The sequence below is a fragment of the Marmota monax genome, unplaced genomic scaffold (assembly GCF_021218885.2).
Source record: "Marmota monax isolate L192 unplaced genomic scaffold, Marmota_monax_Labrador192_F-V1.1 WCK01_AAM20220418_F8-fsc00108, whole genome shotgun sequence".
Taxonomy (NCBI): domain Eukaryota; kingdom Metazoa; phylum Chordata; class Mammalia; order Rodentia; family Sciuridae; genus Marmota; species Marmota monax.
Window position 1 is genome coordinate 6,393,987 of NW_026694593.1, and position 25,218 is coordinate 6,419,204.

Genomic DNA, 25,218 nt, shown 5'->3' on the forward strand with positions numbered 1-25,218 from the left:
CAAACAAAGATGTCGTGTCCGCCGGAAACTAAAAAGTAAATATTAAAAAATTCTCTCTCTCTTTAAAAATAAATAAATAAATAAATAAATAAATAAGGTAGAATATGCCAGGTGCCATGGTACGTGCATATGACTACTTGGAAGGTTGAGGCAGAAGGATTGCAAATTGGACGTCAAGTTGAGCGTTTTAGTGAAGCCCTATCTCAACAAACCAACCTCCAAAATTGGATGGATAAATGAATCAGTGTATTAATGGAAAGGGCCGACATCATTATTCTCTTTGTAAAAATAAATGAAAAATTAGCAAATGCAAGCTCCACGGGCAAGTTGATTGTCTGTGTTTCAAATAATATCTACTATTTGCAGAAAGTCTGTCTTGGCCGTAAAGGCTTTAAGTACTGAGAGTCACGGTGGCCATTTTATGTGTAACTAACAAAACAAAGCAAACAACAAACACCAGTCTGTAACATGAGGATCGGCACAACCAACCTCATTGGTTTTCCCTGTGATGATTACTTCGATACTTGTTCACTTAAAAAAAGTACTTTATGCTTATTGAGGTTTGATTTAAATATAAGAAATTTAAAATCTTAAATGTACAGCTTAATTTTACATGTGATGCACCCATATCAAGATATAGAGAATTCTAGTACCTCAGATGGCTCCCAGGGAAGCCCATACTGTCCTGCCACAGGTAACTCTTATTCTAGTCTTTATCACCCTAGATGCGTTTTGCTCCTTTGTGAACTTCATATAAATATGGATTCTCTCGTGTTTATTTTCTTCTACTCAACATTATGTTTGTGAGATTCATCCATGTGCGGGGCAGTAATTTGTAAATTGTTCATTTTCATTATTATACAGTATTGAAATATATGAACAAATTATCTTCCTGTACATGTTTTTTGTTGGACATAAACAATCATTTCTTTTTTGTTTTTTTCATATATATTCAGGAGTGAAATTGCTGGGTCATAGGATAAACCAATGTTTACTTATTTCTTATGGTGTTGGGAATTGAACCCAGGGCCTCAGGAATGCTAAGTACACACGCTATAGCAATGAGCTAGGACTCCAGCTCCCCAACATATTTATTTCTAAAATGACAAACTCACTCAAAGAGTTTTTGGGATGTTCCTACCTTTTTGGTACCAGATGCTGTTCTAAATGTTTTATATTTATGAACTCTTTTAATTCTTACCACAGTCCCACAAAGTACAAAGCAGCCAGGAAGCAGAGCAGCTTAGTGGTTAGGTCTCTTGCCCATAGTCGCAGATCTGGTCAACAACCCCGAGAATCAAGCTATTTGGGCTATTCTTCCTGTGAGACACAGTAAAAGAGACTTATGGTAAAGGATTGGCTCACACGATTATGGGCTGAGAAATCTCCCGTCTGCTATCTGTAGCTAGAGAATCAGGAAAGCCAATGGTGGAGTTCTAGACCAGACCCGAAGGTCTGAGAACCAGGGGAGCCAATGGGCTAAGATCCAGTCCAAGTCCAGAGGCCTAAGAACCCAGGACTGATGTTGAGAATCCCAGTCTGACTCTGAAGACCAGAGAATGAGGAGCACTGAAGTCCAAGGGCAGGAGCAGATGGATGTTCTCCCTGAGGCAGGAAGCAAATTTGTCCTTCCTTTGTCTTTTGGTCTTTTGTTTGAGGTCCTTACTGGACTGGATGTAGCCCACCTGAGTAGGTGAGGGTGATCCTCTTCATTGTCCACCAATTCAAATGCTAACCTCTCTCAGAAACCCCCTCACAGCCATGTCTAGAAATAATCTCTTGGCCAGTCAAGTTCACCATCACAGCCTCCTCTTCCAGCTTTGGGGCCTCTGGGGTTCCGGCTCTGTATGAATTCTTTACATTAGTCTCATTTACGTGTGTGTGTTTTCTTTCTTTTCTTTTTTTAGTGGATGAACTCCTTTTATATCTTCTATCATTCTATCACAGTCTACTATTTATGGTTGGCACTTGGAAATTGTTGACTAGTGGCCACAGAAGGGAGGTGAGACCAACATGAAAATACAGTATAGAATGAAAACTGCCATCACCAGGATGTAAACAAAGCAATGTAGACACACCAAGGCTGTTTATATGGGAGTAGGGAAGCCCTCATGATAGAAGTGGTATCTGGACTGAAACTGAAAGGTTGAAGAATTTTGCCTTGTCAAGAGAAGATGGAGCCAGGCAGGCACACACCTGTAAACCCAGCAACTTGGGAGGGTGAGGCATAAGGATTGCAAGTTAGAGACAACCTCAGCATCTTAGCTAGACCCTGTCTCAAAACAAAACAAAACAAAACAAAACAAAACAAAACAAAACAAAAAACAATAAAAAGGGCTGGGCGTGAAGTTCAGTTCAGTGGAAAAGCACCCCAGGCTTCAATCCCAGTACCACAAAAAGAAGGAGAGAAAGGTGGTGGGGGGGAGGAAAGAAGGAGGTGGGGAAGGAGAAGTGAGGGAGAGAGGGAGAGAAAGAGAGGAGGAAGCGTATCTGTCAGGGGCACCTGTATGTGCAACCTCATGGAGTTTCAGAGAGGCCATGCTCACCCAATGAATGGTGCACAGTGCAACACAGGGGTCGGGTGGTGGTGAGAGAGGTGGAGCTAAAGGGGAGGGAGAGGGGTCAATGGCTGGAATGGTGGAATGGCTCTAGAATACAAAATAAATGCTTGCTTAACTAAACTGAGAAGGAAGTCAGTTGCCTTTGGTGAACAATCCCAGAGGTGTTAAAGGAAATAAGATCCAGCCTATTTGTAATGGTGTATACTTTTACAAATTGCCTGCTCTATTTTCTTTTATGATAGCTCTGGTAAGAAAACTGGGAAAGGAGCTCTTGGGAGCAATAGAAAGTAAATGAGTCTGGAATAATTTGTAAGATATTGGCCTATCTGGACTTATCTAGAAGGGTTTTGTATGGAATCTAAACTATTAAGTATATGAAAGCAAGGCTGGATAAGTTAAGTTACTTCATTAAGTCTAACATCTGGTTAGGTCAGAATTATCTTTGGTTACATTCCACAATTGAGGAAACACTCCCATCACTTTTGATTGGATTTGAGCGTTCTGCAAATCTATAAGAGCATTCTTACCCGGAGTTATCACTACAGATTGCTGATATTAACTAATTTAACTCCCAGAGTTCACCAGCCTGCCTCCATTTTTCTAGAAGCATTTCATCACAGACTTACTACTCTCAATTATCTGCATACCCACAGTCCAATAACACACTCAATAAGTGCTGATTGAATAAAGATGTGGATAAAGGAGAGCATTAGAAAAGAGCTCAAAGAAAAGAATTTAAATCAGTTCTTTTCTCTTGTGAGTCACTAAGGAAAGAATGAAAATGGTGTGAGGGAGGTAGAACGTCTTTGGGAAAGAAGAAACAGAAAAACTTTGCGGAAAGGTTTCTAGGAAAGGTGGGTGGAGAATCACCCAAGTCATTAGAACCAGCAGGTAAAGTCACTCTTCAGGAGCTGGCTCTAAAATCTAAGGGAGTGAGGAGAGATAGACAAGGAACTGGCTGGATATGCTGTTGCGACAAAGGGAAGAGCAAATGCCGGCTTAGGTCCTGTAACAGGGAGCAAGCTGTCAAGAGATCCACAAACAGAGTAGACTAGCAAATTTTATTTAAAGCAGAAAAAATGCACCTGCAGCACGGGAAGGGTCCCAAGACAAAGTACCACTGTTCTGTCTGGCGGTTTTTATGGGATGATCTGTCCCTATAGGTGATCGATGGGATAACAGGTAAAAAGATTCAGAAAGAGGCCAATCAACTCTCTCTATTTTGTCTTCTTCAGCAAATCAGGAGAGAGTAATTTCTAAGCCTCTATTAGCATAAGGGTGGGGGTTGAGGGTCTGTTGGCGCAAGAGGCAGTGCTTTAGAGAACATTTTGCGGTTGGTCGTTGCTAGGGGGTATTTAAGGAACTATTTTTGTGGCTTAAAATAGCTGGGGTCGGAAGCTTGATTTCCCTATCCTCTCTTATCTCTTCTCTAGAAAGAAGAGAGACTTTTCCCCTAGTTGTCTATGGGTGGTCTTTCTGTCTCAGTACCTGGAATTTCGTTGGTGCAATTCAGGGAAAGAGGACAAAAAGGGCGAGCGTTCTTTGCATGAGTTCCTGTTCTGATGTTTAAGGACAATCATGTTGAATTATCTGGTAAGCAGTTAGATAAGAGGGTCTGAGCTCCCGAAACAAATGTGGATATTCATTGAAAGCACAGAAAGTGGGCTTGACACCTCAGGAAGAATGAAGATCTGTGGGTAGGGAGACAGTCATTTGCAGACTTAGGAGTGGGCAGAGGAATAGAAACAGGATAAGAAAAGTCAGGTAAGAAAAACGAACGGCGACATTTTGAGAACCAAGCCACCGAGTTTCAAAGTGTTACCGGACGCCTCCTGGAGGTCTAGAGAAGGATAACATATATTCTAGCCCTCGGTCAAGCTCAATTCCAAGACTGCGCAGGGATGTGGGGGTGGGGCGAAGCCACCCACCAAACTGAGGGCAAAGAAAGGACGCAGCCCCAGCAGTTAATTCTTTAAAGGAGCCTGGCTGTGACGAGACAGAAAGGGTGAGAGGTGGAGGGTTACTTTAGGGCTCAAGGGGATAACTGGCTGCGGAATCCCATACAGGAGTAATTATCCGTCTACTTGAGGGCTTCTGAATTATTTAGGTTCCTTTTGGGGATTTCCCTACCCTAAACAGAAACCAAAACAATGCGACAAATTGCCACTCTAAAATAGAGAATGGTTTTTGTTTGAAACCCTCCTCTTTAAAAATCCTGGTATGCAAATAAGGGGACTTAATGTGGCTCTCAGCGATTGGTAGGTACTTAAAAAATCCGTCATTTCCTTGTTGCAAACCAGAAGTCTGTTCTCTGCTTCCCTATTGGCTGTCTGAGCCGGCTCCGTTTGTAGCCAATCAAACGACTTCCCCTCACCCCTCCCGGTAGCTCTTATAAATTACATCAAATTGGTTATCCTTTCCACATCCTTCTCCTTGAAAAAGAAGCTCTAACCGCATTTTTAGCCGTCATGTCCGGCCGTGGCAAGCAGGGAGGCAAAGCTCGAGCCAAGGCCAAGTCGCGCTCCTCGCGCGCCGGCCTCCAGTTCCCGGTGGGCCGGGTGCACCGCCTGCTGCGCAAGGGCAACTACGCCGAGCGGGTGGGGGCCGGCGCGCCCGTGTACCTGGCGGCCGTCCTCGAGTACCTGACCGCCGAGATCCTGGAGCTGGCTGGCAACGCGGCCCGCGACAACAAGAAGACGCGCATCATCCCTCGCCATTTGCAACTAGCCGTGAGAAATGACGAAGAGCTCAACAAGTTACTCGGGGGTGTCACCATCGCTCAGGGCGGCGTGTTGCCCAATATCCAGGCTGTCTTGTTGCCCAAGAAAACGGAGAGTCACAAGCCTGGCAAGAACAAGTAACTAGGCTGGGCACCATCCCCTCACCCCAAAGGCTCTTTTAAGAGCCACCAAAAGTGTCAAATGAAGGGCTGATCACAAGTAGCGCATTAGCTCTTTTTTTGAAAACTTGGGTGGCTCTAAAAAGAGCCTTTGGTCTTTGGTTGGTTTAGCTTGTCAGCGTTTATTTGCTTTTGGCTTTGTGGCTTTCGGTTTTCTTTGGTAACAACACGGCCTGGATGTTGGGCAGGACGCCGCCCTGGGCGATGGTCACTTTGCCCAGCAGCTTGTTCAGCTCCTCGTCGTTGCGGATGGCCAGCTGGAGGTGGCGGGGGATGATGCGCGTCTTCTTGTTGTCGCGGGCCGCGTTGCCAGCCAGCTCCAGGATCTCGGCGGTCAGGTACTCGAGCACCGCCGCCATGTAGACGGGCGCGCCGGCCCCCACCCGCTCGGCGTAGTTGCCCTTGCGCAGCAGGCGGTGCACCCGGCCCACCGGGAACTGGAGGCCAGCGCGCGAAGAGCGCGACTTGGCCTTGGCGCGGGCCTTGCCTCCCTGCTTGCCACGGCCGGACATGACTAAACCGAGCGTTTAAACCAGCAGAAACGTCAGATTTCCCCACTAGATTGAAAAAGCACCAAAAAGAAACCCTTTATAAGCTTTCCTAGGGGTGGGGTCAGGAGCGAGGTTTTCATTGGTCCTGATTTGGCTCCAGAAACGGCCAATAAGATCGAGAGTCGTGATTGTTACGTAGGTTTTGCTGAAAACGCAAGGTCCCTACATGGACCAATGAAAGGGAAGGACTTTTTGAGCCCTAATTTGCATAAGGTGGTTATAAAAGGATCAGGCCCGCCCATCCCCTTAATTCTTTCCTTTGCTGAGCCCTGTTGGCTCCGTGTTTTACCATGCCTGAACCCGCCAAGTCCGCTCCGGCCCCCAAGAAGGGCTCCAAGAAAGCCGTCACCAAGGCCCAGAAGAAGGACGGCAAGAAGCGCAAGCGCAGCCGCAAGGAGAGCTACTCCATCTACGTGTACAAGGTGCTGAAGCAGGTCCACCCCGACACCGGCATCTCGTCCAAGGCCATGGGCATCATGAACTCGTTCGTCAACGACATCTTCGAGCGCATCGCCGGCGAAGCGTCCCGCCTGGCGCACTACAACAAGCGCTCGACCATCACGTCGCGGGAGATCCAGACGGCCGTGCGCCTGCTGCTGCCCGGGGAGCTGGCCAAGCACGCCGTGTCCGAGGGCACCAAGGCGGTCACCAAGTACACCAGCTCCAAATGAGTCCTGCCCGGACTTGGCGCTCTCTAGCCGCTCTTCTCCAAAGGCTCTTTTAAGAGCCACCCACTTAATCAGCAGAAAAGAGCTTGGTTCACTTGTATTCCCTTAGTTCTAAACGTCCTAGGAGATGGTACAAGTAGTTTTTAAACATTTGTAACTTGAGGTTCCGGGTGTGTGACTGGACTTGCTTTTTCCTCCTATTTCGCTGCTTAGCTTTCTTGAAACTGGGATGCTAGGGGTCTGTCCTTTCTCCTCCAAGCCCCAGACCGTTGTGTTCTAGTGGCTTTGTTGGGTGTTTTATTGACCTAAAACAAAGTCGTGTTTTACGAGTACCCCAGGACCGAAACCCGACTCCAGCGAACGCTGACAGCTCGCTACGACTGTAACCTGACCGCAGCTGGTGTATGCAGCTGGTGTATCTAGCCGCCAGTTCTACCCTGCGAGGTGTCCTGTGTATACCGTGGGTTTTGTGTACTTAGGGCGGAGCCCGCGCAGCCGGGCCCTCAACTTTTCCTGATTGGGCGACACGAATATTTAAAATTTCCCGCTGCTGCGGAATACTTACCACTCCTCCTTGGGTGTTTAAAATCCTTTCTGGATTTGTGGATCGTTTTTACATTTAATGCTCTGTGCTTGGAACGTGCGCTCCCACGGCAGTGCAAAGCGCACTGGTCATTTAGATCTGGGCTCAAAAGTCATCTCGAATATACATTTCTAAGCCATCCACTCAGGAATTCGCTCCTATCTTTCCTGCCTGGCTGTTTTGTCTTCCTCCTAACGAGCTGAAATTGGTTTATTTGTTCTTAATTATGATCTTTCTCCTTATCCTTGACAGGCTTTGCGGGTCTGACTTCCCACTGTGCCTTAAGTGCAAACCAATGCCTGGCACATAGAGGACAAATAGTACTTACTGAATTAATATTTATTGAGATCATTTTTCTACCCACCCCTTTCTTCCTTGCTTCTGTGGGTGGATGGGCGCTGTTCTTTTCCATTAGCTGTATGTGAAGACAGGATGAAAATGGAAATATTTTTGCGGCTCCTTTCCCAAATCTGTCCTTAGTCACAGTGCAACAGCTGGGGGTTTGGGGGCATGTTAAGATTCTCTTTGTGAAAGAGGAGGCTGCAATAGGTTCTACCTTTATGCTTCACAGTTTAGCGTAACCTTTCAGATTTTCATTGAAATCAGAATGTTGGTCGTGGCAAAGAGCCCTCCTTTTCACCCCCCTACTCCCCACCCCTGCGTTGCCTCAATCCTGATTTTCTATTCCCCACTGAGATGAGGTTTTAATTTATAGTTGCTACCTCATTTGCTTCTCAGAAGACTCTGCAAGACAGGTGGGACAATAGAATTAATATCTTTTTTATAGATGAGGCTGAGAGAAAGCATGTAGCTAACACTACTTTTGTATCCTCCTATGAGAGGACAATTGCATTTTAGTTTTATTTTGTGGAGTTATAGAACATTGAGTTTTTCTGTTCAAACCTTGATTTTGTCGATTAAGACACTAAGGTCTGATCATTTACTTCTGGAGTTGATTGCAGGGATTTCATGAATCCAAAGGAACTTTAGAAATTATCACAGACTGACTATATGGCATGTCTCCTACTCGTGTTTTCAAATGTGTGTAGACACTGCAGTTATTAATAAAGTTACCAATTAATCTAAAAGCTTGTTTGCAATTTATTTTTTTCAATAAATTGAATCAACATATACTACCACCTGTGGTTGGGTCTGGGGAAAAGCTGGATGTCTCTGACCTGGAGGATGAATATTTACAAGCCATCAGTCACTTCTACCCTAGGTGTACACTTGGGCTGAAATAGCCTATTACAGGTTCACTATTGATGCTTAATGACTGAGAAATATATAACCATAAATAAGCACTACAAATAGTGGAAGAAATAAAGCCCTTAATAAAGTGTAGCTAACATGAAGCACATGCAACGTGCCAGGGAGTATCATATAGGCCCTTTGAACATATTGGCTCATTTAATCCTCAGAAAAAAAACCTCGCGAAGTACCTTTATTACCTTCCATTTTATAGATAACAAAACTGAGGTAGAGAGATGTCTTTCCTCATAAATTCTTCAGAGAATAAGCTCCCTGATTAGTGCTTAAGGGACTTGTGGAAGTAGGGCTACTCTCGAACTCTGGACACCTCCCTGGATTTTGGGGGGAAATATCTATGCCTTGAAATGAAAAGAAACATCACCTGCCTACTTTATTCTCCTCAGAACACACCCTGGATATAAATCTGGGGTAGTGATGGTTGACCTTCAAAGTAGTATTGGAGGACTCTGATTCTCCATCCCAGAGAGATGGAGAATGTGTATGTGTCGGGTGGGGTGGGGGGGACCCCACAGCTAGGATACTTTGACTAGCATAAGAGAGCTTTCGCTTCTAGTTAGGGGCTCCTCCTGGGAATGATTCTCACTAGAAAGGAAGTCACAGAGCAAGGGAGGAGGAAGTGGTGACAGAATTTGGTATATTAATTCTGGAGGGAAAGTGATCAATAATGGTGAGATTAGTTCTTGTAAAGAACCTCTTTAAACACTTCTTTCTCTTGCTCAGGCATCTTTAAATGTTTGCTTATGTAGGGCTAACAACAATAATTGTTATAATAATGGCTTCCAGGTATTGAGCCCTTAGTCCTCTGCCAAGTGGCTTACATTCATTGTCTGATCTTCACTGCCACCTTTTAAGAGAGGTCCCATTTTTGTCATCCTTATTTTGCAGATAAAGGAAACTAAACCTCAGAGAGGTTAAGTGACGTGTCCAGTATCATTCAGAAAGAAGTGGAACTACAATCCGAAGCACACTTTTAAAAAGCTTGATGATCAGTCCCTCCCATAATCTGCCTTTTCTCTCTTTCACAGGCCTCTCTCCTCCTGCTCTGCTATACAGGTTTTCTGCTACAGTCAAAATGCTCTGTTTCCTTCCTCTAAACCCATTTGTTTCTTTTCCAATTATGTACTGAACTGCCTTTTCTGGCTCTGCCAGAGTTTTAAGTCAAGACAAAATTTTCCAGAGTCCAGCTCAAATCCATCTCTTAAGTCATTTCTCTGTCAAAAAACAAGACTTTACTGAGGCATCATTGGCATATGATAAACTGCACATGTTTAACATCCAGTTTGCTAAATTTTGATACATATAAGTACTATGTAAACATCACCACACCAAAAATATGAACATATAAATCACCCCTCAGTTTCCTAGTGCAGAAAAATAATCCTTTTTGCCCCCTTCCTTTGTCCCCATTCCTGTCCTCAGGTGACCACTGATTTGCTTTATGTCATTAGTTTGCATTTTCTAGACTTTTGTATAAATAGAACCATATAGTATGTATTCTTTTAACTGGCTTCTTTAATATAACATAATTATTTTGAGATTCATTCATATTTTTGCACCTATTAGCCCTTTTTTTGGGGAGTGGGGGTGGGTAATATTCTATTGTATAGCTAGGCAATAATTGTTAATTCATTTACCTGTTGATGGGCACTTGGGTTGTTTTTAGTCCTTCCTCCACTTTTTAATGTACTCCTACTTTGTGGTTCTGCAGAAGAACACAATAAACTTTCTGCCCTTAGAAGGAACTCAGATGGGAAAGATGAGACATATACAAATATCTATTCTATTCAACTGGGAAAGTGTTAAGATTTCACCTTGATTCTTCTAGGCTGAGAACTGCTATCGTCCGTCCAATATTCTGCTATGAGAGTGATCTATAGTGCAGATCCGATCTCATTCCCCCTCCCGCCCTCACAAAACTCCAGTGGCCTGTTGCATGCCCCAGCTTGGCTTTCAGAAGAAAAAACAAATTGCTGATGTGAAACTCCATCAGCTGTTCTTTAACCATATTTGGGTTTCACCATTTGGTTTGCAGAGTCCTATGCCTTTAGGAGGGACATAGTATGGCCCTTCAGTGATTCTGACACAGAAGTAGGCCTAAGGGGCAGCGCTGTCTGACCCCTAACTGAAAGACTGCTCTCGTGACTAGGGAGAGTAGGATTAACTGACGATTTAATATTTATAATTGAAAATCTGTACCTTCTTTTATAAATATCTCTTAAGTATCTGTTAATAGTATTAAGTTCTATAAGAAAGTCACAAGGGCCATTACCTCTTAGACTCTGCAGCACTATTAGGTCTGGTCTCATTAATTCATTGCTTCATTCAATAATCTAGCCAGGTGCGGCAGTGCACACCTGTGATTTCAGCTCCTAGGAAGCTGAGGCAGAAGGATCATATTTGAGGCCAACCTGGGTAACTTAGCTAGATCCTGCCTTAAAAATAAAAGATAAAAAAACAAGAAAGGGGATTGTGGCTCAGCAGTAGAGCGCTTGCCTAGCATGGGCAGGACCCGGGTTCGATTTTCAGTACCACATAAAAATAAAAGACATTGTGTTGTGTCCATCTAAAAACAACAACAACAACAACGATATTCTCTCTGTCTTAAAAAAACAAAACAAAAAACAAAACAAAAAAGACAAGAAGGGCTGGGAGTGTGGCTCAGTGGTAAAGTGCCCTTGAGTTCAATTTCCAGTAATCTGCCCCCCCACAACCAAAAAAAGTCAGTAAAGTTTATGTGGGCAATGGGATTAATGATCATTAAAAAAAAAAAAAGATCCTAGTGCTGTGAGAATACCTTTAATGAAAATAACATACTTCTAAGTATCTATCCTAGTACCTGGCACCTAGTAGACCCTCAATACATTTTAGTTAATTCTGAAGAACAGCTTTAAAAGCTTCAACAATGCAAACTACAATCAACTTAAACGAAGGGCATCAATAACAACAACAACTCCCAAAGTCCCTGGGGTCTATGAGCTGACCCCTAGTTCTGACATTGGGACTTCACTATTCTCAGTCCTAAAAAAAAAAAAAAATCACTTAAAGTCATGAGCCACTGCTGTACAGAAGGTGTTCTCCAGAGTGACTTTCTTAACTAGTCAACGTCACTAATGAGGCCTACGTCACAGGTTTGGTCATCAGACAGGCCAAGAGAGCCAGGCAAGCTCTGTAACAACTGGGTGGCAGAGGAATGTGAAACCAGGTCGTAGAGATGCGAGTTGATAACCAGCCCCAGGAGAGTTAATGTGGTTCTTGAGCAAGTCAAGGGCAATGTTTTGAGAGGGTTACTCTGACTGAGAAGCGCAGGATAGAATGAAGAAGGAGACCACAGGAAACTAGAAATCTGTGGGGAGGCCATTGTGACTCATAATTCGGTCTCAGACAGGAATAGAGACTGCAGGAAGAAAGAAGATATTAAAAAGCCATGGTTTGCATGAAGGAGGCAAAAGAGCTATGTTCGTTTTCTATTGCCATGTAAAAAATTTACCACAGGTTTAGTGGCTTAAGATAATAATTTCTCTCTCTCTCACACACACACCTACACACACACACACACACATACTGGGCATTGAACCCAGAGTCACTTTACCGTTGAGTTATAGCCCTAGTTCTTGTTCATTTTTTATTTTGAGGCAGGGTCTCACTAAGTTGCCCAGGCTGGTCTCAAACTTGGAATCCTCCTGCTTCAGCCTCCCGAGTCACTGGGATTATAGGTGGTATGTCCCCTCTGCCCAGCTGACAATACTAATGTATTATCCCATAGTTTCTGTTGGTCTGGGCAAGGCATAATTGAAGTCTTTTCATAGGACTGAAATCCAGATGTCCACTGAAACATGGGGTCTTCTTGCAGTTCATGCAGGTTGCTGGCAGACCATAGTTCCTTGTGGTTGTAGGTTTGAGACCTTCTGTTGTCGAGGTGGCCCTCTCTACAGGCAGGTTAAACATGCATATTTGCTTCTAAAGGCCAGCACCACATATTCCCGTTGCTTCAGTGATTTAATTCACTGAGGATACCTGACCAAGGGTGTGCCTTTTTATTAGCTCAAAGTGAACAAATTAAGGTCTTAATTACACCTGCAAAATCCCTTCAATTTTGTTGTTCATATGTATGTGTGTGTACATATGTGCTATGCGTATATTTATTTTATTTTATCTTATCTTTTGGTATTGAACCCAATTACTACACCCCCAGTACTTGAGACAGGGCTCACCGAGTTTTGTTGAGGCTGGACTTGAACTCCCGATCCTCCTACATCAGTCTCCCGAGTCACTGGGATTATAGGCGTGCATCACCATTGCTGAGCTGTCGTCATTGTCTTCTCCTTCTCCTTCTCTCCTTCTCCTCTCAATCTCTCTCTCTCTCTCTCTCTCTCTCTCTCTCTCTCTCTCTCTCTCTCTCTCTCATAGGATGCAAAGCACTGGCTCTGCTTCTACTCAAAGGCCAAAGGCTCCCAGAGGTCAGCAATCACGAGGTCCGTCCTAGAATTCTTCTACTGCAGGAAAAAAAAGAATTATCTGGATTTAAGTCAGACACTTTTCTGTGATTTAAATTAACTTTAAATTAAGGAGTAAAAAGAAAAAAAAAATCCTCAGGCACTGAAAGCCTTCAATGTGCCAAGTGCTATAAACAACATTTTGAATCCTCAGAGCAATCCCTGAAAGGTCAAAGTTAGGATTCTTATTTTACAGTGGAGAATACTGAGGTTCAAACACGTCAAATCCCTTGGGAATTTCCTTCTTGTACATCACATTGTTTCTGAACAACTCTCCAAGGTAAATGTTATCCCCATTTCACAAAGGAAGAAACTGATATCTATACAGTTTAAATAACCTGGTATTCTCTGATCACCCTGATGCTCCTGACTTTTACTAGAATATAAGCCTAATCTTTTCAAATCAGAAGTAATCTGAGGATCTATCAATATGTTTGCCATATAGAAACATAGAATATCACTGGTGCTGGAAAATTCAGAGATCATCTGGTCTACTAAATTTCCTTATTATATGTTTTCTTTCTGATTTCAGGATAAAACCTTTTTCTGCTTTTCGGTCTCCATCAGATCCCTACGTGGTGCAGACGTTCCTCAGAAACCTGTCTTTGGGGCCCTCTCTTCAGAAGCGGGTCCCAGGACCTCTAGAGCTTTGTCTAGCTCCCTGGGCAGGTGGGAGAAGCCGGCTGATCTCTAGCTCTGCCTGGAAGACGTGGTCTGAAGTCAGATCTTCAGCGGCTCCCGCTAAGAGAAAAGAGGGGCTGGGGCTGTAGCTCAGTGGTAGAATGCTTGCCTCACACAGGTGAGGCACATAAAAATGAAGACATTGTGTCCATAAAAAATATATACTATTAAAAAAAAAGAGCTGGGGTTGTGGCTCAGCAGTGCTTACCCAGCATGTGTGAGGCACTGGGTTGATCCTCAGCACCACATAAAAATAAATAAATAAAATAAAGGTATTGTGTCCAACTACAACTAAAAAAAATATTAGAGAGAGAGAGAGAGAGAGAGAGAGGGAGGGAGAGGGAGGAGGAGAAGGAATTTGGACTCACAGAGACACAGGGAAGAAGTTAGTGTGAATATGGAGACAGACATTGGAGTTACTCTGCTACGAACTGAGGAGTCAATAGGAACTGAAAGAGGTGAGGATAGATTATCCCCTTAAGCCTTTGGAGGGAGCATGGTAACTTGATTTTAGACTTCTGGTCTCCCAAACTGTAAAAGAATAAATCCATATTGGTTTAAGCTGCCAAATTTGAGGTAATTTGTTAACAGCAGTCCTAGGGAACTAACAAGGCATCCTTATAGAAGTCTGGCTGTGAACTTTCCTCAAGAACACAAAGAGGTTGCCACTGTTCCTACAAATCCACAATGAAGTCAGCCTGTTGGCCTTCCTGCCCAGGATGAACTCAGAGCCCATAGGAAGTTCATGTTTGGGAGGTCAACAATTGTCTAGGAAAGTTCAGTCCTATTTGCAAAGATACGAGATGCCTTAGGCAATTTTGGGCTGAGCCAGTTAGGGAGTCTGATCAGGACAATGAAGGATTCAATTTGCAGTCAGGAAAGAATCACTGCCCACCCTGAGTCTCCTATTATTGTTCTCTTGTTGTAGGGACAAAGGAGGCAAGGCACCAAAGACAGCAGGAAACAGTTTTATTTGGCTGCAGCCAGGTTCAGAGGGCACAGCTTTTGCTGTAATCAATCAATCCCCTGAACCCCGAGTTCAGGGAGTTTCAGAGTTTTATACACAGTGTGTAAGGGGAGGGGCTCAGAAGTCCACAGTCTGCAGAAGTTCACATAAAAGCAGCTTTTTCTTTCACTGTTCTGGGCAAGTTAACCCTTCAAGGACCACACCTGAGAAGGGGAGACCTTCTTCTCCCCTTTCTTTCCTCCCCTGCCAGCTGTTACCATGGAGCCCAGTTGTAATTTATCTTAAAAATGTAGACATCTCTGTGAAGCCCAGCTCAAGGCCAGAGATCTTGTTTCCACATTTCTACAAACTACTATACTGGATACGTTTATGAAAAACTAGTAAGGGGTGTCCAGCACCTGGAGTGCTGGTATCTTCCTGGCCAGTGGCCAAGTAAACAGGGTGACATGAAAATAGGAATTTTATCTACATTGGACTCTTTTTTGCAGAGACTCTTTGGCTGACCTAAAGTCAGCCACGGTGAAGAGGGCTTCTCTGTGGAGAAGGGGGGGCCACTTCACTCTTTTTCTCTTCTGCTGCCACCTCCTTCCCCTTTCTCCCTCCTGCCTTCCAAATACACTTTGTACCTGCCACACTTATATCCCCTCATCCCCCATTAAAAGGAACTACTGTCTTGTGAGAATAAGGGTGGCATTTTAGGGGCTGGGGCTGGGGCTCAGTGGTGGAGATGTTGCCTGGCATGCATGAGGCACTGGGTTCAACCCCCAGCACCACATAGAAAATTAGCAAATAGAATAAAGGTTTTGTGTACACCTATGACTAAAAAAGTTTTTTTTTTTTTTTAAAAAAGAATGGCATATTAGTTTTCTACTGTTGCTTTAGTAAATCACCACAAACTTAGTGGTTTAAAACAACTCAAATTTGCTGGGCATAGTGGTGAACACCCAGAATCCCAATGACTAAGGAGGCTGACGCAGGATGGATTGCAAATTTGGGGTTGGCTTCAGCAATTTAGTGAGACCCTGCCTCAAAATAAAAAATAAAAATGGCTGTGAATATAGCTGAGTGGTTAAATGCCCCTGGGTTAAATCCTCAGTACTGGATCAAAAACAAAAACAAAAAACCAACAAAAACTAAAACAATTCAAATTTATTCTTTTAGTTTTGAAGGTTAGAAGCCCCAAATGAGTCCTATAGGGCTAAACCCTGTATCTGAAGGACTGGTTCCTTCCGGAAGGTCCAGAGGGAGAGTATGTTCTTTGACTCTTCAGCTTCTAGAAACTGCTGGCAGGTTTTGGCTCCTGCATACATTAGTCCAATCTCTGCTTCTGTCAACCCAGCACCTTCTCCCTCATCGATCCTCTTGCCTTCTAATAAAAGCTTTGTGATCACATTTAGGGTCTATTCTGATGATACAGTATAAGCTCCCCATCTTGAGGATTTCTTCATGTCTGCAAAGTCCCTTTGCTGCATAATGCAACATTCACAAAGTCCAAAGACTGGGCCATGAATCTCTTCTGGGGGCTGGGGGGTGTCCATTATTCAGTCTACCAAAGAATACGCACCCCTCCTAAAGCATCTGCCTTCAAGCACCGAGTCCATTGAGGGCTGCTAGTGGGGAACTGTGCCCTCAGCTAAGGCCACATAAACAGGTTAACGGTGAGCTTTAGTCCTCTGTGGACAAGGGATACACCTCAGGCAGCTATCTGCTTTCCCCTGGGGCCAATATGGAGGAAATTCCTTCAGAGCACAGGCCAAACTTGCTTCTGGTCTGTAAATTCTGGAGAGCATGGAAGGGGATGGGGGATTGCATTCTTTTGAGTGACAATTCAGAGGCTAGTGGAACTAGGTCCCTCATCAGGTGTTTCCTGACGAGTGTATTCTAGGCACTCTCAGGATGTGTTAGGATGCTGATCTACGGAGATGAACAAAGTGAAATATTCACCCTGAAAGAACTCAGAATCTACCAGGAAGGATAAATTAATTCTGGGAGAAGCTGTTAAAACAGAGGAGAAGGTATACTTGGTAGAACTGAGGAGGCTAGGGTTGTAGCTTAGTGGTAGAGCACTTGCTTAGCACGTGTGAGGCACTGGGTTGTGTCACAACATACGACTAAACCAGTCAGGGTCACTCCAAGTGAATTTGGGGACTAAATAAAGACACAGACACGGAAAGTACCTTTTCTTTGGGTTCAGTGACCGCTCCTCAGCCGCAGCTCCCGCAAGCGGGGCAAGGCAGGCAAGGAAGAGATGGAGGAGTGTGTGCTGAACCCTTTTATTGGAGAGAAGCCATTCAAGCGAGGCAGATGCCTGGACAAAAAAAAGATTTTGCCAAGGCATAATTGGGAATTGCAGGTACATTATGAAGGGTGAGAAACTTGTGCAGTGAGGGGAATAGCTCATGAACATCGACTCAAAAGTCAGGAGAAGTCTACAATTTAGGGGTGGTGAGGATATTTACCTTTATGATTTTGTCTTAATTTTTCTGAATAATTAGTAAGTGTAATTTTTTTTCTATTGTTCACTTTGGATTAGACACTGTGCTTGTCACTTTATGGGAATTGTTAAAGAAACGATGTCTGGAGATACCACCACCAGGCAGATATCATTCTCTCCACAGACGAGGACCTGAGGCCTGGTAGGACCAAGCATCCACCAGTCATGCAGGTAGTGAGAGGCGGAGCTAGGACTCTGGCCAAGCTTGGGACCTTGTCCTTAGTTTCTGCTTTTCTGTGCTACAACGTGTGGGTGTAGATTTCATTATGAAGGTACAGGATAGAGAACATGGAAAGATTTTAAAGCACAGAAGTGACAAACTCATCCCTGGCACCAGGAGGTTTTTCTCTCCTAGATGTAGTGAGGTCAGGTGGGGATGGGTAAGTGGGTAGAGAAGTGTCACTTGAAGCCACAAGGCCCTTAAACCTATGCATTGTGTACCTCCTGTCACTTCACTTCTGAGCTTCCAACATGAGCTGTTCACTTGCTGCTTTCTGCTTACATATATGAACTTTGGAGTCCTGCAGTAAGTATGGAATCCCTAGCCCCATCATTTAATAGTTGTGGGGCTCTTGGGCAAAAATACTCAAACCTTCCCCATCTGTAAAATGGGGATTATAAAACATCTGCCTACTCGGTCAGGTTATCATGATGATTAAAAGAGATAAAAGATATAAAGTATTATCAGGGCTGAGGATGTAGCTCAGTGGTAATGCTTGCCTAGCATGCACGATATCCTGGGTTCAATCCCCAGAACAAAAATAGATATACAGAAAGATAAAGTCAAGCTGGGTATGGTGGTGCACACCTGTAATCCCAGCAACTTGGGAGGCTGAGGCAGGAGGATCATAGGTTTAAGGCCAGACTCAGCAACTTAGTGAGACCCTGTCTCAAAATTAAAAATAAAAAGTGCTGGGGATGCTCAGTGGCTAAGTTACCCTGGTTTCAATCTCTGGTACCAAAAAAAAAAAAAAAAAAAAAGCATGTTATTTAAAAAAAATATTTATTTTTTAGTTTTAGGTGGACACAATATCTTTATTTTACATTTATGTGGTGCTGAGGATGGAACCCAGTGCCTCGTGCATGCCAGGCGAGCGCTCTACCACTGAGCCACAACCCCAGCCCCATAAGTTTTCTTACTTCTGAACTTCAATGCACAATATGGCCCTCTGCCTCCTTGGGATATACTCTCTCCTGGTGGTCCTCATCCCTTTCCAGTTATCCTTTCTGCTTCCTGGCATTCTCCTCATCTACCATCTCACATCAATACTCCTGTTTGCCCAGGATGTCAGCCTCAGTCTTTTTTTCTCTGAGACCTCTGGCTAGATCTCATCCAATTCCCGGCCTTCTGTTATCTGTACAGGACTTGCCCACAAACAGGTCCAGCTGAATCTCCTTATTTTATAGATTAATATTCCTAACTCCCAGTGGGTATGTCCTCCTGAATTTCAACAGGGACTTTATGCATTTTTTTTTTTTTTAAGATGCATAAAGGGGTACTGGGAATTGAACACAGGGACACTTAACCACTGAGACACATCCAAGCTCCTTTTTATATATTATTTATAGACAGGTTCTCACAAAGTTGCTTAGGGTCTTGCCAAGTTGCTGAGGCTGGCTTTGAACTTGTGATCCTCCTGCCTCAGCCTCCTGAGCCTCTGGGATTACAGGTGTGCACCACTGCACCCAGCTCTTCATGCATCTTCTTGGTTTTAAAAGCAGTTTCTTTCCCCTGCATTCCCCACCTCAGTATAATCTACTGCTATCTCCTAGCTGCTAAGGCTAGAAGCTCCTTCTTCTTTCTTCTCCAAATGCCTAAATCATCAAATCTTATTGAGTCAATCTTTTGTAACTCCCTCAAATTCACCACTTCATCTGTCTACTACTACCACTACCTTAGCTGAGGCCACCTTCAGCTCTATCAAAAACTCAGCTACAATTCAATTTACAGTACCAATTCTATGGTAGATTTTCTGGAAGCAGGCCTATAGCTGGAGAATATTCAAGAGGCTGTGAATTGCTTTTTGCTTGATTTTCTTTAAGACTATTCTGAAAGTAGAAAACTCCTTATGTACCCGAAATGTTAGAATTTTTATCCAAACATTTTTTAACATTTAAAAAAATGGGTAATACTTTGCCCTAGATTCTCCAACCAATAAAAACATTCCAAAAAAGTTTTATTAGGCCTAGGAAGTTTGGCCTTCAAAGAACAGTAGAATTGTCATCTTTGCCCGATTACCAGAAATGCTGTCACTAAACTGCGTGTGAAAGGCACTGGTGAATTCCTCATAGCCCTCCCAGACCATAGTGAGGACTAGATTGGGTAGCCTGGCTCTGTTGGGCAAATGCCCAAGACGGCTGCCCAAAAAGCCAGCAGTGTCCTAACAAGGCCTGGCCCCAGGCTGGGTGAGGGGGAGTGGTGGGTCAGCTGCTCTTCCTCCTAAGTGGGTGCACACGCAGCTATCTGCACCGCCTTTGTTTCCTCCTCTTATGGAGCCACGGGGAGAGTCTGTGGAGCTCTTTCATGGTAAAGCCCAGAGCCTGTGTTATGTGGCAGTCTTGGGAGAAAACACGAGGCCAAGGCCTGTTCTCAAAGGCTCACTTTTGACAGGAAACCAGAAAAGATTAAGCATGAAGGGCTTCCATTGTCTCATACCAGCCAAGAAAGGACAGGCCTGGGCTAGCCAGTGTTCCTGTCTCTGACTTCTGTCATCAGGCCCCTTACAGACCCTGTGAGCACTCACTACTGTCACAGCATAAAGGGCAGCAGTAGCCAGAAAAGCGAGAAGGATAAAGCCAAGGCATGTTTCTTTCTACTAAGTTAGGGACCTGTGAGCTACCTTAACCATGACATGTACCGGCTGTCCTCAAATCCCAGAACCACAGGGGGTCTTGGGTGTCTTTAGCATTTTAAGTTGGTTGGCATCTTGCTTTTAAATCTGCCTTAGTTTCAGTTCAGAGTAAATGATTCTTGGGGTGGAAAGGCCCTGACATGGAATGTCAGGCCACTAAATGGCTCTACCACACTGGAAAGTTATTCACCCTCTGAGAACTTTGGGCTGCATTTTTGAAAGCAAATTTCAATGATTGAGATGCTGAGTATAAAGATGCTGTTGTTACACATTTTAAGTCATTGCTGCTGCTTCTGCCTATAATTGAGTACAGGTCCCAAAGATCCCATCACTCTAGACAGTGAGGCCCTAAAAAGAGACCATGGGGCCTAAATTAATTTGTTGGGGTTATAGTCCATTTTCTATAACAAAATACCTGGGGTTGGGTTCTTTATAAAGTTGTTTGAGTCACGATTCTGGTGGCTGGAGGGCCCAAATGATCTGGTACTGGCCTTCTGGCAGTGTCATAATATTGTGGAGAAGCAGAAAAGGAATCAGCCACATGCAGAAGGGCCAAATATGTGGGATGGCTTCACTAAATTTTATAACCAGCTCTTGCTAGAACTAATTCAATGAGACTAACATTAATTCCTTCTGAGAAGTTAATGACCTAATTATCTGAAGGGATGATTAACGAACTAATTATACAAGACCCTACCCCTTAAAGTTTCCACCTCCTCTCAACATGTCCATATTGGGTCCAATATGAACCTTTGGAGGACAGAACTTCCAGCACGTGAAACTTTGGGAGACATATCTCAAACTATCCAGACCACGGCAGGCCACCACAACAAAGCACTGCAGACTAGGGGGTTAAACCCTGGAAACTTATCTTGTCCCTGTTCTGGAGGCTGGAAGTTTAAAATCACAATGTATTGGGAAGTTTGGTTTCTTCTTAGCCTCCCTCCTTGGCTTATAGATCGCCACCTCACATACCTGGTCATCCCTTTGTGTTCTAACCCTCTCTTCCTATAAAGACACAAGTCATTCTGTATTGGGCCTACTTTTAATGACCATTTTAACTTAATCATTTCTTTAAAGGCTCTCTCTCAAAATACTGTCACATTATGAGGTATTGTGGGTGGGGCTTCAAGATACAAATAACAGGAGGGTGGGTAGGTGCATAATTCAGCCCACAACAGTGCCTGTTCTGAAAATCCCTGCAAGACTAAGGACTGAAACCTGGGGACTTCCCATTAGGAGAGGCCACCCCCCACCGTTCTCTTCTTTTGTTTCACACTCCTTCCGAAAGGCAAAGTTTTCAAAAATGTTTCTGCTCATTTCTTCTCCCCTCTGTGAAGTCTCATGAATCTTATGTTTTACCTATCAACTGTGTTGAGACAAAACAACACAGAAACACTGGTTTTAAATAAACAGTGATCAAGAGGGTACAGATCTGCAAAGTCCCGGCTCACTGCTCTAGTTGAACAGGACCAGTCCTGACTTCCACTCACTTGGCGCAGGAATTCTTTCTTGAGCTAATTCGTTCCTGTCCTCACAGCTTCTGGGGCTTGCAGTTGCCATCAGGGGAGGCGAGAGGGAGATGTTCTGTCTTCCATTGGTTCAATGCTGCCCAGTAGCTTGAACTTCGAGGGCTTTGGGCTGGATAATTCTCAAATATCTACACAGAACTCATCTGTTTCTCAGGATGTCTTCCAGGAAGAGTCCCATGCTGTGGACAAAAGCAAAGAACAATACCACCAGGATCTAGCTCTCAGAGAGTGGCCTGGGTTATGGAGGCTGGTGAGGCCCAGGTCTACCATTCATTTGCTGCTGCACAATTGTACCCAGGCCAGGAAAATAGCACTGGGTGAGTTTACAGGATATCAGCAAGACATCAGATCCTTTCTTCACCTCTGCTTCATTCCTACCTGGAATTGCCCGTGTCATTATTTGGCCTAGTAGAATTGGGATTTCCACCCCCATTGGTATATAAATAAAATTTTATCCATCTAAGGGAAAACCAATATTCACTTAAGGCTGCTGAATCTACATTGTGTTTATTTTACTCGATACCTTTAAAAGGTATCGAGTAAAATTATAGCCAGGAATATACATAAGGAATACAGATTAATAATATAGTAACAAAAGTTAAAAAAAAAAAAGCAATCTTTTAGGAGTCCTATAATTTACTTGAACATACAGAAAATCAATACCACCTCTATTGTTATAGGCAAATGTATGCAAACAGTATCAATCTGTACAACTTAAAAAAAATTAATCTGAAGTTGTAACAAGCTATATAAAAATTGAAATTATCCTTCAGTTCTCCCAAAAGCTTTACAAAAATCAGTGATGTACCTGCCATTTGGCAGTGTCCTTTACTTGTTGCCCAATCACATTTCCTCTAAACCCAATGAAAACGTCAGCAGGAGGACAGGCTTCCATATCTGTAGCTACATCTCTAATCATGATTATTTTCTTGAAGTAGAAATTTTCTTTTAAAAATTTAGTATTTTTCCTTTCCCACCAGATTGGACTGTTGGCTGTGTCATCAAAACCTGTGTATTCCTATTAAAGTAGAATTTCAGCCTATTGGCAGATCTATTGGTTGCTGGCATACTGAGCTTTGAAGTAACTTGCTCTACAATACTTCCGAAGCCATCAGATATTGGGAAAATCTGAACGTTTCATATTTGTAGGCAACTTACCATCTACCTTTGTGTGTGTGTGTGTCAGATGGGGCAGTGGTGCTCTGAGAGCCTTGGCACCTGCTTCCTGGAGGGCTGGATCAGTGCTAAGTCCTCAGTGAGAACAACTTTGAAGGCAATAACCCACCTAGGCTTGTGTCATTTCTGACACTAAACTCCACAGAATTTGGCCAGCTTATCAATTTCTTCTTCTTGGATAACTGTGATATCAACATCAAAACACACTGCATCAGTGGGTGCACTATGCCTGTAATCACAGGGGTTTGGGAGGTTGAGGCAGGAGGATTGCAAGTTCAAAGCCAAAGTCAGCACTTTAGCAAGGCCCTGAGCAACTTAGCAAGACCCCATCTCAAAAAAAAAAAAAAAAAAAAAAAAAGGACCTGAGGATTGAGGATGTGGCTCAGTGATTAAATAACCCTGGGTACCACGAAACAATCATCATACTGCACCAGATGAACAGAAAGAGGGAGACAATCCTTGGAAGAATTTCCTCATTTCTCCAATGCTGGATTCCTATAAGACAGTGTGCTTTTCTTCCTGCTCCTTTCCTGAGTGAAACTGCAGCATAAAGTTCTGATTACACATTAAAAAGATCTGTGTGTTCTTTAAGAGCCAGCGTCACTGTGGCGTCTGGGCGCGTCCCCAGCCCCTTGCTCCTGTGGGTGCAACTCTTGGGCTTCGGGGGGCCAGCTCAAATGTTGAGGTAGGTGATTAGGATAGGAAAGCAGGGCCCTTACCAAAAGCCCTTACATCTGTTGATACTTGAGGCAACTCACACCAGCTTTGCACGTGCTTCCCAGACTGCAGGCAATAGACCTCAGCTTGGCAGAGCCACGCTGGCATAAGACCGGGCTCCAAAGGGGTTCACTGAGCCCGCATTGGGGTTTTGAAGAAAATTAAGATGGGGGACGGATCAACTGATGTCCAGCAAAAATCCGGAAGAGGTCCGAACAAAGTACTGCTGAAAATTCAAAGGGGTTAACACGCACATACCTCAGGTGTGCCCAGGAACATTTACCAAGACTTGGACGCGAGAGATAATGAGGCACTGGATGATACTGAACAGAGCATCAGTTATCCGACACACGAAGCACCACTACACCCAACACTAGTGGGTGAAGGTACTACGCAAGTGGCCAGGGACTCACTCGACCCGCAGCTTTATCACCAGTTTCCCCAACTCCAGCGACATAAGTCTGGAAAGAGCTTAGGGGCGACTTCCCAGAGAGGACAGGGAGGACATTTCCGGCGGGTCGGGTGGGGCCGAAAGGTCGCAGGCGACGGCCAGGGCAGCCCAGCCCAAGCCGGCCCTGCGGACCGCGAATCCCTAGCGTCCCCTACTGACTCAACCGCGGGATAAGGTCGCTCGTGCCCCTCCTCCCGCCCTGGGCGACACTATCGCCGAAGGCTGCCGGTTGCTAAGAGGGTTCCCGGGAGAGGCGAACCGAGGGGAGCGTTAGGCTGCGACCGTCCTAGGGCGGTGCGCGCCGCACAAGAAATGAACCGGGCGTGCGGTAAGGCTGGCAGGGCTCTCCGCCCGCTGTGCGGCCTTCCCCTTTCCTTCCCTTCCCTCCCACCCCCTCGCCCCGGAGGACGACACCACCGCCTGGAGAGCGGAGGAAGAGCGGTGCAGCTCCTTCCGAGTGCCGCCGTGGGTGGCTCTGAAAAGAGCCTTTGGATGCGATGGAACCTCGAGCCGGGCGAGCGCCTTACTTCTTAAGCTCGCTCCCCGCGGATGCGGCGGGCCAGCTGGATGTCCTTGGGCATGATGGTGACGCGCTTGGCGTGGATGGCGCACAGGTTGGTGTCCTCGAACAGACCCACCAGGTAGGCCTCGCTGGCCTCCTGCAGCGCCATGACGGCCGAGCTCTGGAAGCGCAGGTCGGTCTTGAAGTCCTGCGCGATCTCGCGCACCAGCCGCTGGAACGGCAGCTTGCGGATCAGCAGCTCGGTGGACTTCTGGTAGCGCCGGATCTCGCGCAGCGCCACGGTGCCCGGCCGGTAGCGGTGGGGCTTCTTGACGCCGCCGGTGGCCGGCGCGCTCTTGCGGGCCGCCTTGGTGGCCAGCTGCTTCCGCGGGGCCTTGCCACCGGTCGACTTGCGCGCGGTCTGCTTCGTACGGGCCATGGCGGACGGAGGCACTAGCTCTCCGGCGCGGCGGCACGGACAGTGACCTGCTGCCCGCCCGCCGCCGCAGTCTTTATAGGCACAGTCTTTTCCCGATTGGGCGGGGAGAAATTGAAAAGTCCCGCGCAGGCCGTCCGTTGGCTGTGACGTCACCCGCACCAGCCTCCGCGGTTGGCTCGGGCGGGATCCTGCCTCCCCGAGCGCCCCCCGCCCCCTCCGCGGCCTCGCCTCCCCCGTCCGCTCTGCCCGCGCTCTGCCCACCTCGTCTTCTTTCCCTCGCTCTCGCTGCGTGGACGTCGTCTTGGGCCGCTGCTCCGTCCGTCCGATGGTTCCTTCCCTCTTCGGCCCTTCGTCCCCTTGGAGCACGCTGCCCGCGACGC

At 45.2% G+C, this 25,218-nt stretch overlaps 4 protein-coding genes and 1 pseudogene across 4 annotated transcripts; 2 read left to right on the top strand and 3 right to left on the bottom strand.

Moving 5' to 3' along the window:
• Positions 1–4,972: 4,972 nt before the first annotated feature.
• Positions 4,973–6,405, top strand: LOC124077290 (histone H2A type 2-B). The gene has a single exon (XM_046421524.2). It carries the CDS (start codon positions 5,030–5,032, stop codon positions 5,420–5,422), a length of 393 nt encoding a protein of 130 aa, XP_046277480.1. The 5' UTR covers positions 4,973–5,029; the 3' UTR covers positions 5,423–6,405.
• LOC124077291 (histone H2A type 2-C) lies at positions 5,573–5,972 on the bottom strand. The gene has a single exon (XM_046421525.2). The coding sequence runs from the start codon at positions 5,970–5,972 to the stop codon at positions 5,583–5,585; it is 390 nt and encodes a 129-aa protein (XP_046277481.1). The 3' UTR covers positions 5,573–5,582.
• On the top strand, positions 6,246–8,350 carry LOC124077287 (histone H2B type 2-E). Its single transcript, XM_058572000.1, has one exon. It carries the CDS (start codon positions 6,302–6,304, stop codon positions 6,680–6,682), a length of 381 nt encoding a protein of 126 aa, XP_058427983.1. The 5' UTR covers positions 6,246–6,301; the 3' UTR covers positions 6,683–8,350.
• Positions 8,351–18,155: 9,805 nt separating this feature from the next.
• Positions 18,156–25,035, bottom strand: LOC124077268 (histone H3). Its single transcript, XM_058572001.1, has one exon. It carries the CDS (start codon positions 24,836–24,838, stop codon positions 24,428–24,430), a length of 411 nt encoding a protein of 136 aa, XP_058427984.1. The 5' UTR covers positions 24,839–25,035; the 3' UTR covers positions 18,156–24,427.
• On the bottom strand, positions 22,316–23,554 carry LOC131423289 (phosphoserine phosphatase-like; annotated as a pseudogene).
• Positions 25,036–25,218: the final 183 nt, after the last annotated feature.

Coding starts and splice junctions, on each gene's coding strand:
- LOC124077290 (XM_046421524.2), top strand. CDS start 5,030: ATGTCCGGCCGTGGCAAGCAGGGAGGCAAAGCTCGAGCCAAGGCCAAG.
- LOC124077291 (XM_046421525.2), bottom strand. CDS start 5,972: ATGTCCGGCCGTGGCAAGCAGGGAGGCAAGGCCCGCGCCAAGGCCAAG.
- LOC124077287 (XM_058572000.1), top strand. CDS start 6,302: ATGCCTGAACCCGCCAAGTCCGCTCCGGCCCCCAAGAAGGGCTCCAAG.
- LOC124077268 (XM_058572001.1), bottom strand. CDS start 24,838: ATGGCCCGTACGAAGCAGACCGCGCGCAAGTCGACCGGTGGCAAGGCC.